This window comes from Arachis stenosperma, chromosome 6, assembly GCF_014773155.1.
Source record: "Arachis stenosperma cultivar V10309 chromosome 6, arast.V10309.gnm1.PFL2, whole genome shotgun sequence".
Lineage (NCBI taxonomy): Eukaryota > Viridiplantae > Streptophyta > Magnoliopsida > Fabales > Fabaceae > Arachis > Arachis stenosperma.
In genome coordinates this window covers 115899499-115912435 of record NC_080382.1, presented here as the reverse complement: position 1 = coordinate 115912435, position 12937 = coordinate 115899499, and the positions used below count along the sequence as shown (strand labels likewise).

Here is a 12937-nt window from a genome sequence, read left to right as displayed (position 1 = left end):
AGGTAATGATATATCACCACTACAAGAAAAATACTGAATACTGTCAGATTTATCGGCAGAATAACAAAATTTTCAGTCATAATTAATTCGACGGTATAAATCTCACCGGTAAGTGTTTATTATCGGATTTTTCTCCCGGTAAATCTGACGGTAATTATTAATAATTAATAATTAAATTAATAACTACTGGCAAATTTAATTGACAAAAAATTTGGTGACAGATCTTGCAGTATTGACCTACATTCTGTTATAAATACTAGGCTTCTCCAGCAAAATTGTAAATAACTAGTAATTGCGAAAATCATGAAAGTAAGTATTAAAAATACAATTAAATGTAGAATGATATTTTATGAAGAGAAAAATAGACAGACAGAATAAAAATAAACTATCAAAATAAAATTAGCAGAAAAGGTCTCTAGTTGCAAAACAATCATTCTAAGCAAACTGCAAAAGATCCCTTACCTCAGAAAACTTGGTATTCACAACAGTAACCAATCCCGGTGATACCATCTTAGACTTAATACTCAGCACTGCTTTGTATTGAACTTGTTTCATCATCCGAGCCAATACACATTGTATTTTCACCTCATAAAGCTTGCATTGATGATAATGAATCACAAAGCTAGACAGTTAACAGCTAGATATTACAACTAAGTAACATAATTAGCAAGACTAACTACTAACTACTCTTAGTAAGTAGCATATACATCACTCTCTATTATATTCTATTCTCTTCCATGAAGTCCATACACTTTACTGCTCTATTATTCTACTATACTCTTCCATGAAGTCGACTAAATTACAGTAGATTACGAGAGATTAGTAGACATCATCGAGCTAAATGTCAGTGGTCAATTCACTGTAGTTTTGGTCAAGTGTCTTTGGGCAGACACCATGTCGGGCAGAGGCATACGACAAGACGTTTTGGGCCACACCTGTGTCAATTTTGCCACTCCAATTCACACCGGTGATCGAGAAGACGATGAGCCATAAACTTAGCATCTGAGGCGCGTCTTATGTTCTACGTGGAAGATGAGGCTGACAACGGATGGAGTGTAGTAGTCCATGTGAAGCCAAGAGATTTGTTTGACATGGGTGAAGATTATGAACATTGTGAGGTTGACTTTCATCCCGAATCTTGTATGACTAGCTTTCCTGAATTTGATGTTGAAGGCCTACGGTTGACAAGAGACGGCGATTTAAAAGAATCCACTAATGACGGCGTTGAAGATTGTGATGAGGCCGCCGAATCCTAATATACATTTCTCCGTCATGCTTGTAACTCATATTCATGGGAGATTTTGCATATATATTACTGTCATGATTCACCTATGATAGATAATGGATTGTATTTTAGTCATATCATTAGACAATAGATTGAATTGATCAATATATTTTAGTTTTTAAAACCTTTTCCATACATAAAAACCTCTTTTATCCAACTGATTTTTCACAATGCTATAACCTCTCATATAAGTCATGTTGCAATCACATTTTTTTATTGTCCTTGTACATTATTTTGATGTCTGTTGCCTATCAGAGAAATTGGCGAGCCGAGACTTCTTTTTGGTTTGCAGAAGCAGCTGATTCGTAGAGAAGATGATAGATGCATCTCCATTCTCTTCGTTGGACCATGCAACATCCTTTGCAAGGCAATTGTGGTTTAAAGAGTCTCGTATACAATCATGACTGGATACCTTTTCTAGAAACAGTTACCTCACTATGGCCATTGGTCATGCGCCTGCTTCAATGATGAATGTTTGATTGCAGCTGCCCTTACAAAATTTGTCAGTCTTATCATATTTTTGGATGAAACCCGACAAATATTTCAGGTGGTTATGTTAAAAATTTAGGAATTACTTCAATGGGACCGAAGGTACAAGGCTAAGTTTGGATTCGAGTTTATAACAAGTACAGAAACATGGTTCTCACAGAAAATACTCGATGAGGTGAAGGTAAATATTCATGTGTTTACTCCTGTATTTATCTATGTCTGACATATATAAAAGTTTTTTATTAGCAATAAGGAGCATATAGTACATACTTTTTATTAAATACTTTTTATGAAAAGGAAATAACACATAAAATATGAGTTTGTTTTAAAGTTGGGAGCAATTTGTTATGCATAAGACAGGAAATGAAGTGCGGATGGGCTTATATATGTTGGCTGTATCTGTTCCTACCAGTGTTTTAACCTTGGTTTGTCTTGTGTGTCCCTGGAAGTGTATGTAGGGCATATCTCTAGTAAACAACAACTAGATAGGCCTTTTGTTAATAGGCATGGTTGCCTCTGAAAGTTGATTGAAATATTAGAAGAAATTATTTAAAATGATTTAAATATATAATGGATTAAATACATATGTGATCTATTATAGGGTTCTATGTTGTGGTTTTAACTGTGTACTGGGCTTTACCTAATGAGAAAATGCTAAGTAATTGTTTTATTCCTCCGGAGTTTGGTAAACTGGAAATGAAGTATTGCAAGCACATGAAAGAAATTGTCTATTGGAATCCTGTTAATTGAATAGCATTCAAGATTGTCAGATTTTTTAAAAAGGGTGAATATTGTAGCAAACTAACAAAAACGCTCCAATTAACCACATATTATATTAGAACTCATTAAGTACATTCAACCTCTCTTGTATTCTTTTTCTTTTTTTCTTGTTCAAAATAATAATTTGATAATAGCGTTGGTTTCATTTGTTTTTGTTTCTTCTATTTTAGAGCTCTGGCCTTAGCACAAAATGTTTAATTGCACTAAAATCCACTTGATCAATATGATGTTCTATCAAACCTTTTATTTTGTGTATAACAAGTCAATCCAGCACTAGTTATTGCATTAGCATGCTTATGAAATTTGAATGAACACCTATCGACTTGCATAATAGATGCCAGTAAACTTCACCTGTTAATTCAAGTGCCAAATTATTTAGCAAAATATGTTTATATAATAAAATATTAACCAAGATTATATTTTGCATATTTTTTGCACGTCTTTTTAAATTTATAGTCAACCCCTTGTCAGCAAAATCAAATTTTATTGCTTTAAACTTTAATTGGTGATCAAGAAAAAGGAAAAAATTACTACCTAAAGTGTGAAGTAAGGTCTTAAAACTTGTAAAGTAACTTACATGGCATATGCTTTTTTATTACTATTATTGCTCAATTGCTATTAATTTATTTTTATTTTTGTACAAGGTTTTTTTGGTAACGGTAAAGGTTATGAAACAATTTATATCTTTTTACTGCTAGTATTAATTTTACTATTTTGTGCAGACACGCTATGAAAATACTTGTTATTGAACTGGATATTGCAGCACGGGAGGAATTCAAACTCATAGAACATGGACTTGAACGACTATGGGAACATAAGAAAGACACGACTTCTATGATGTTGATATAATAAGATTATGTTCACATACTAATTCTTCATATTTCAGGTGTGTTTGGCTATGATGCAACTCTCAGAGTTATCTCGATCCAAGATTCAAGAGGCATCCGAAGAATCGGGAGAGGTGGTTCCAGATTCAATGGAGAAAGAAGACGTTGTCTCCTCCGATGGTTCTCATGAGGCTGATTCTGCTGGACGAAAGGCTTCCATGCTGTCCTATGACCTCAATAAAATGCCAGAAGAGAATAAATATCCTTATAATGGAATGTCTCCTAGGAAGAAGAATGCATGGCACTTGGCTATGTGGGCAATACGATACTCGAATCCTTGAGGACAGTGCTTTAAATATTTGAAGAATCTCGATTCAGGTTGTATAGGATAGCCGAAACTTGTTTGTTGATTTTGTTGTGAATTTATAACTATTTAGACAAATATTAGATATTGTTCTTATTAGACAGTTTATCATATAGGAGAACTTAGGGAATTTGATATTTAGTCAAAAGATTGGTACATTTGTTATTGTCTTGAGGTGAATAATTCTTCAATTGGGTTTATCACTATATTTTTTGCCACGTTGGGTTTATCACAATTTTACCAACTCTAAAAAACAAAATTAATGAAAATAATAACAAATGAATGGTGAAAAATGCTGTTTTGTGACTCCTGACACATTTATATACTGATATATTTTATTAGGACCAGCTAATTAGAAAAAGAAAACAGCTACCATCGTCATTACTGTACAAGACTATAAGCATGTAGGAAGTAGCCATGGCAAGAAATAAAAAAGAATTACATAAGTTTTTAGTCCATTAAAATTTATAGTTTATAGTCTTGAACTATTGAAGATGAAGGTAGAGACCAATTTCAGGGATGGTCTGAATATCTTTTTTGAAACCAAAACATAAATTGCTAATTTTAAAGGAATCAAAAGCTGAGTTATATTCCTTAAAAATTCTTTCTGGTCAAAAACACCAATTGTAATACCCCGTTACCCTAAGCCTTACCTCTAGCCATAAAGTAAATGATAACAAAATGCTACGACAGTCCTAAAGTTTATAATATATAATATATATCCAAGAATTTATATAACTAGAAGCCCGATAAAAGAATAAAGCTCAAAGTCGCGTAAAGCGGAATTACAAAATGCAAAGCGCTCACACACGATAACTAAACACATAGGCACGGACAGAACAAGACATAATACATCTAAAACCTTGCAGATAGATCTAGGATACACAAGGTAATAATTAAATTAAACAAGACATATATATAAGCATGATATACAAAAAGAGGACTAGTCATAGCCTGCGAAGTTTAGGCCAGCTAATGATGAGCGGATATTTTATACGCTTTTTGGCATCATTTTCATATTGTTTTAGTTATGTTTTGTTTAAGTTTCATTATATTTTCATAGGTTTTAGTGGAAAATTCACATTTTTGGATTCTACTTTGAGTTATTGTGTCTTATGATGATTTTAGGTAATTTCTGGCTAAAATTGAGGAGCTTTGGTAAAGTCTGATTTAGAGGCAAGGAAAGCGTAGCAGATGCTGTTAGAATCTGACCTCCATGTACTCAAATGAGCATTTCTAAAGTTATAAAGGTCCAAATGACACGTTCTCAATGGCGTTGGAAAGCTAACTTTCAAAGCTCTCTAGAAATATATAATAGACTATACGTTTCTTCAAGAGAGCCTGCCCATACTGGGCGTTGAACGCCAAGGAGCTACCCCCTAGCTGGCATTTAACGCCCCAAGGAGACAAGCCAGCGTTGAATGCCCAAGAACCACCCCGCTTTGGAGCGTTCAATGCCCACCAAGAAGCAATGCAGTGCCAATCACTCCCTAATGGGCGTTCAACGCTCATTTCTCAAAGTGGGACACCAAGCTTAGCCCAAGTACTGAACCAAAGTGGGCCCAAGAGTGGACTTTCGCACCTTTAGCCTAGTTTATCATACTTTTGTACTTCTTAGTTACTAGGTTAGTATTTAAAGGAGAAGATCACCCATGTTTAGGATCTCGGCCTCAGCTTTACCAATCGTACATTTCACCTTTGTTTTTTGTAAAGCATGAGCAACTAAACCTCCTAAGTTATGGTTAGGAGCTCTGCTGATTCTTATGGATTAATAATATTACTGTTTCTATTTCAATACACATTTGATTCCATTCTTTTGTGCATTTTCATTCTTCATATCATGAATTGAGGATGACTCGTGACAATCATCCTTGTTCTACATGGGTTCCGTGTCAGTCCTGACCCGGATAGAATTGAACCACAGCTAGAGAGTGCACTGCGGAATCCAAAAGCGTGCCTGAGTGACTTTGGATATATGACATAAAATTCCGTTGACTGTGGGTTACTGAGGTTTCTGTGGCATTAAGGCTAGAGTCTAAGAAGTAGCATTCCATGATCGGGAAGATCCGATCTTATCTGTGGCGTTTTGAGTAGGATCGCAAAGGGGAGTGAATTGCTTAGGTCTTCACCTTCGGCTATAGTGGGAAGCCATGAGTTAACTTGATGAGGATGCTACATGAGTTGCTTAGATATAGTGGACTGCTATGGTTTAGAAGAGACCAACTTGATAAAGATGCTACATGAGTTAGTCAATTACGGCTGTCATTGAATGAATCATTCGTTATTGAAGTTGACAGTAAGAAAAGTTAATCCGGAAAGAATACGCATCTCCAAAGCCTTAACTGAATATCCATAATTGCTTTTACACTAATATGGTATTTCGTTCTTTACTATTTTGTTTATGCTTTCAAACAAACAACCATCTTTTCTTAATCGCCTGACTAAGATCTACAAGATACCCATTGCTTGCTCAATCCGACAATCTCCGTAGGATTCAACCCTCACTCACCTGAGGTATTACTTGGACGATTCGATGCACTTGCCGGTTCAGTTATGCAGAGTTCAATTTCGCGCACCAGGTTTTTGGCGCCGTTGATAACCAACTTTTCTAATATAAATTCAGAGAGTTTTATGGAACTAATGAAACTAAATATTGTTGAACTAATTTAACCATTTTTCGCTTTATTCTTTACTTTCGCAGCATTCTCGACCTCTATTGAGAACTTGTGGTTTGGTTCTCACCCCAAAATTTTTCACCCTTTCAGTGACACAGGCCTGAAGACTCAATAAGAAGCTACGTACGATTGTTTAGTAGACTTTATTTATGATTCAATTTTTTTTCATAAAGTTCCTTCGCTCTTGTTGCTTAAGATTTTATTTTATACAGAGGGGTAGGTGTGGTATGTTGAATCTGAATTTCATTTTTAGATTTACTTTTAGAAGATTTATTATTAATATTATTTACATGATTATTATTAACTGAAAATCTTTGATATATGACTTTAAAGAATAAAAATAAAATTTTCTGGCATTTTCTTAATATTGGAGCATGTTATCGATATAAAGGCTCATTAATTAAGTAGTTAATATTAGAAAAGGTTATGTAATATTCTTTCTAGTAGAAATACCATAACTTAAGCAAGGTATTTTGCTGGAAGAGATGTTACAATATGATATCAGAGCAGTCCTTCCTGTAGAGCCTTGGAAGTAGACTGACTATACTTCACTGTATACTTTGAGTATCTGTCATGCAATAGGACTTGTCTTAGTGACAAGAGTTTAAGTTATTATGCATACTTGTTTATGGATTTAACTTTGTTAGTTTATCGTGTACAACCCATAGTATTCGGTTTGGCCAACTTAATGCTATTGAGCTGTGTATTCGGAACAGCTAATAGATAATCACAGGAGAGATAAAAGTAATAGGTAATGATCACGAGATTCTGAAAACGTTAGAAATTAAGTTCTAGGGGTTAGTTCTGCTTCGACGTATGATTTTTATTCGTGCTTGGAGTTATCTCTTTCTTTATCAATTACATTGGGATTTCTAGTTCTTGATCTCTTTCTTAGAATGTGATTAATTTATTTGCCAACCTTATCTTATCATTCGTGCATGTCCTTGCTTGGTTCTGTATTTGGTTGTTGCTTAAATCTTTTGAAATATTTATTCTTATTACTATTTAAGCCTTCTTTACAAACTTTATGCTCTTTAATTTGATCTTGGATATATTCTGGTACAACAGATGATTCTCGAATATCTGGAAACATTAACCATTAACTTTAGCTGCCCTCACTTGTGAACTTTGTGTTCCTTTTTAACTAGTTGATGTCAATGGATGTGCTATAAATTGTGTCATGTTATTTGACGTATCATTTATTTTTATTTTCTTCATCTTGGAATTCCTTGTTTCACTACTTTTTCTTAAAATGTAATTTGAAGTTTCATATGCATAATTTGATTAATGATGCGTATTTAATTTAATTGTTAAATTTGAAGTAAAATGAAAAAGAAAAACATAAGAAAAGCTGCTGATAAGAGGTCAAAATAAAATAGCGAAACCAAAATAAAAGTTAAAAATATTCTAATTTAATAAGAATGAAAGCTAAAATCAAATAACTGTTATAACAAGCTAAACCACCAGTGCTATAACTTTTTTCAATATATATGTTTGTCAATTTTAATAATAATAATAATAATAATAATAATAAAATTATTATTATTATTATTATTATTATTATTATTATTATTATTATTATTATTATTATTATTATTATTACTATTATTAACAATAAAGCACTAACACACTATTACTATTATTATACATTGTCCACCACTATAGCCCTAACTCACAGCTGTGCACCAATTGAACCAACCCCTCGCCCAGAGAGGTTCTTACCTCCTTTGCCAACGCATGTCCTTGCTGTTGCCGACGAAGACCGCTCACTCACGTCGCTGTCTTGGTCTCTAAAAGGAGCCTGTTGCATCGCCGTCTAATCCCGCGTGGTCGTCGATTGGTTCGAGCTTGTTGCTGGTGCGTCCTCTCTTTCCCAGTAAGCACCAATATATCTTTCAATTTGTGATGTTAAAATGCGATTATGCAAGCATGCTATTATGCCATTTCAAACATTTTTATCTCTTAATTCGTAAGTAGTGTAGGTGATGCACCACTATTTCGTAGTACATCTTGTGCTTAATTGAGTGGATTCTTATCTACTATTCTCACATTTATTCACAGAATTTGCATGTTTTACACTTTCCTTCCTAATCTTATGCTATGATTGAAAACATGCTTCTTTGACCTTAAATTTGCTAACTTTAATCCTCTCTTATTACCATTCGATGCCTTGATAAGTGTGTTAAATGTTTTCAGGTTTTATAGGGTAGGAATGGCTTAGAGGATGGAAAGGAAGCATGCAAAAGTGGAAGGAATACAAGAGGCTGAAGGAACTACAAAGCTGTCAGCCCTGACCTCTTCGCACTCAATCAATCATAACTTGAGCTACAGAGATCTAAATGAGGCAGTTCCAGTTGCGTTGGAAAGCTAACATCCGGGACTTCAAAATAATATATAATTCGCTATAGTGGCCGTACAGCTAAATGACGCGCACACGTGCATCACACGCACGCGTCGTTTTGCAGAAAATCCAGCGTATCAAAAATCGCAACCAGCGATTTCTGGGCTGTTTTTAGCCCAGTGTTCGGCCCAAAAAACACAGATTAGAGGCTGCAGAGTGGAGGAATCAGACAATAATCAATATACACAGATTTAGGTTTTAGATGTAGTTTTCTAGAGAGAGAGGCTCTCTCCTCTCTATTAGGTTTTAGGATTTAGGATTTCTCTTAGTTTTAGGTTTATTTCTTCCCAATTACAGGTTTAATGTTCCTTTTCTTTAGTTTATCTTCTACTTTTATTTATTCTATTACTTTAATTTATGAATCTTTATGTCAGATTTGATTTCTCTTATTTATGCAATTTGAGGTATTTCATATTTATGACTTTAATTTAGCTTTTTACACTCTTAACCTTGGTTGAGTAATTGAAGACGCTTGAGTTATTAAACTCCTTTGTAGATTGATAATTATTATGTTTGCTAGTTGATTTAAATTCCAATGACTCTAGTCTTTCCTTGAGAATTGACTAGGACCTGAGGGATCAAATTGATTCATTCACTTGACCTACTTTCATAGTTAGAGGTTGACAAAGTGAGAGCAATGAACAATTGATGTCACAATCGATAAGGATAACTAGGATAGGACTTCTAATTCTCATACCTTGCCAAGAGCTTTATTAGTTGTTAATTTAAATCTCGCAATTTACTTTTCTTGTTCAACCCTTACAAAAACCCCAAAAAGATACAATCCAAAACCAATAATAAGAACACTTCCCTGCAATTCCTTGAGAGACGACCCGAGGTTTAAATACTTCGGTTTATTTATATAGGATTTGTTACTTGTGACAACCAAGTTTTTGTACAAAAGAATTTTTGTTGGTTTAGAAATTATACTTGCAACGAGAACATATTTGTGAAATTCTAAACCGTCAAAAGTCTGTTCGTCAAATGGCGCCGTTGCTGGGGAGTTACAAACGTTCAAGAAATGGGAAAGTTCTATTAATGTTGGCTTTCTCAACACTCCTCTTATTATTTATTAATACTATCCATCATACAATCTGAATAAATTATTATAATTGTCTGTTGTATATGTTCCATATATATATAATTCAATTTTCAGTAGTTCTATTTACTTTTTGCATAATAAAATCATTAAAAAAAAGGTGGGTCCTTGCACCATGAGCACTACTGTGACAAATTCAGTTGTTATTAGGATAGCAATGGAAACCAAATCAAAACCATCTTATGATAAAAGTTGCAAATGCAACCCATGAAACCAGCACACTACTTAATAATTAAGATCACATGGCCTTTTTTCATGTTTTTTAATATAGAAACAAAATTATACACAGCTAACACAAAAAAGATAATGGAGTGACATATTGGCTGTTTCAAAATCATCACTTTTTGTTAATTAGATAAGTATTTGACTGAATACTTGAGTGTTATTTGTTGTATTTGATATTAGGGTAATTGACCTTTTTAATCTTTTTGAATAACTAGTGCTATTCTGAAACTTCTAATTAATCATGTTGGCGGTTTTTGAGGTTGCTAGTGGCTACTCCCATTCATTGAACTAACTCTTCTCTTGTTTTAAAATTGATTTTCATATATATTAACAGTTAAAAGTAAGTGAATCACAAATAGAGAAAAAATATATGAAAGGTAAGATGAAATAGAGTTCCATAATCATATGGATAAATAGTATTTTTGTTTTGGGAACAACTCTAGATAAAAGCTTATGTGCAGAGAGGATTTTTTTTTACCATATATGAATGATGTTTTTATTTATTTTATAAATAGGCACATTCGAATATATCTGTGTACTTTGGGCTGTGATGTTTCCTCCAAGAATCCTATACTAAAAGGAGGAAACATAATTTGCTTGTAATTTTGAATATATCTGTGTTCTCTAGTTGATAATTTAATTCTATTGATATATATGTAATAGGTAATATAGGGTTTTAATTATGAATTACGAAAGTATACATCATGCTTTGACTCTCATTCATTGTAATTTGTTTTATTTGGCAAACAGGTACCATTTATTTTTTAAGATGCATAGGAAAGATCGTTACACAAAAAAACCAAAATTAGGAATAGGATGTCAGCAACCTCAAACGGCTCCACCTCTGGCTTCGGCTTCCCACCGCGATGACTCTCATATTCTCCCGGACAGTGGTGATAGGTTCGCTGGAACTTCACGCCCATTCCTCCCGCCGCGTAGTGTACCAAGGCCTACTACACAAACGAGCACAAATAACATTCAAAACTCGGAGCCAGGCCACGTAAACTTGGCAGCTAATGCAAATGATGTAGATTCTCTTGATCAAGAAGCTGATGACCCCTTGGTTGATACTAGTGCTCAGAGTCGCAAAGGACGCAAGACTACAGAGTTTTGGGCAGTTAAGATCATCGGTAACGTATTTAATAATTTTTTTTTGTTCAACATGATTTAGACTCTATGTTATATATTAATTTTCTCGCATGCTGTCCACAACGGATACACATATAAGGTATTATATTTGGCTTATAGATTCCGACGGCACAATCAAGTCGGTAAAACTAATCGTGAGGGAGGCTATGAAACGGCCTAATGGTAGAAAGATCGTGCTTAGGTTCAACAATACAAAGCAAGCAATTGGAGACGAAACTGGACTATTGAATGGCGTGCTTGGTCTGCTGAAATCTGACTTTGAAAAATTTTCTATCTGTGAGGGCAGTTGACATAAGATTACCACTAAAGACAAGGTTTATAACAAATGTATCAAGCTAAATGTTTATATCCCCTTTGACTTAAATATACTTATTCTTACAATTATTGACAAATTGTATTATCTGTATAGCAAATTTTCTATTTTGATGAAGTTAATGAAGGAACTATTAAGAAAAATATTTTGAAAAGTATGGAAAATGCTTGGAAGGAAACAAGGCTGAGGTTGTATAATGATTGTTATGAGCCAACATTCACGATTGAACAAAACATTGAGCGTCGTCCGCCGGGAATTGATCGAGAGCATTGGAGATGGTTCCTTGACTATTGCGCCAAAGCTGAGACGAAGGTAATCTAGTAATTCATGGGTACACAACAATACATTTTTTTTAGCATTGAGTCTTTTTAAATCAATTTCTAATCGCCCTTTGTCTCTGATGTACCAACAGGAGAAATGCAGAAAAAACGCGATTAATCGATCAAAACAACTATATACCCACACTGGCGGTTCGAAAAGCTTTGCACGGAAGATGGAAAAAGAGGTACTTTACTTTTTTATTCACTCTTTAGACTATTTCTACGACTTTAGTTTCCTTGATTGTGTGGAATACGGTGATAGCATAAACTTTGTTAATACAGTCGGAACAACAAGGGAGAAGAGTCAATAGAGGAGAGTTATAGATCACGGTGCACACAAAAAAAGATGGCTCCTATATCAATGATGAAGCAAGAGTAATTGGTGTAAGTACTACTTTTTATAATTGATTGATAAAATTATGATCTCTATTTTGGTTGTTTTATGTAAATAACTTTTGAGACCAATTTTTTCATTCATATTTGTGTGTTATTTTACTGTGATGAAAGTGATACAGTTAATCATCATGTTTGGCGTGTTCTTGACATGAGATGGACCCATGATCAAAATGATTGTATTTGCTAATTTGTGTCTGTAGGAAAAAATTGAGGAGATTGAGCAACATGATGAGTCTTCTAGAGTGTTGTCTCAAAATGATTCCATTGCTCAGGTTTTCGGAAAAGAAAAACTTGGTGGAGTACGTGGTGTGAGTTTCGGACTGACTCCTAGTTAACTCTTCGGTTTGAATTCACATGCGCTGGTCAACGGAGTCCAAGTAGAGGAGACTCAGAGAAAGATGCTAGAATTGCAGGCAGAGCTGGAAGGCGAGAAGTTGAAGAGGAAGGCAATAGAGGATGAGGCAGCAGCAGAGAAGAAAAAGAGGCAAGCGATGGAGAGTGCTCTGATTTATCTGTATCAACGGCAGGGTGAGAACTTCCCACCAGACATCGCTGCTGGGATGAGTTCCGTAGAATGATAGAGTGAAGAATTGTATATTAGGATTGGAGATATT

General features: G+C 34.3%; 1 protein-coding gene across 1 annotated transcript; it reads left to right on the top strand.

Annotated features, from left to right (window-relative positions):
- Window positions 1-10914: 10914 nt before the first annotated feature.
- LOC130934454 (uncharacterized) lies at window positions 10915-12658 on the top strand. Its single transcript, XM_057864021.1, has 5 exons — window positions 10915-11275; window positions 11394-11534; window positions 11726-11919; window positions 12020-12112; window positions 12524-12658. The coding sequence occupies exons 1-5, from the start codon at window positions 10915-10917 to the stop codon at window positions 12656-12658; spliced, it is 924 nt and encodes a 307-aa protein (XP_057720004.1).
- Window positions 12659-12937: the final 279 nt, after the last annotated feature.

What these genes read in the sequence shown, in the direction of transcription:
- LOC130934454 (XM_057864021.1), top strand. Translation starts at nt 10,915, where the DNA reads ATGCATAGGAAAGATCGTTACACAAAAAAACCAAAATTAGGAATAGGA. An exon ending in ACTATTGAATGGCGTGCTTG is followed by an intron (nt 11,535 to 11,725) that starts GTCTGCTGAAAT and finishes ATTTTGATGAAG; the next exon opens with TTAATGAAGGAACTATTAAG. An exon ending in CACGGAAGATGGAAAAAGAG is followed by an intron (nt 12,113 to 12,523) that starts GTACTTTACTTT and finishes TTGTGTCTGTAG; the next exon opens with GAAAAAATTGAGGAGATTGA.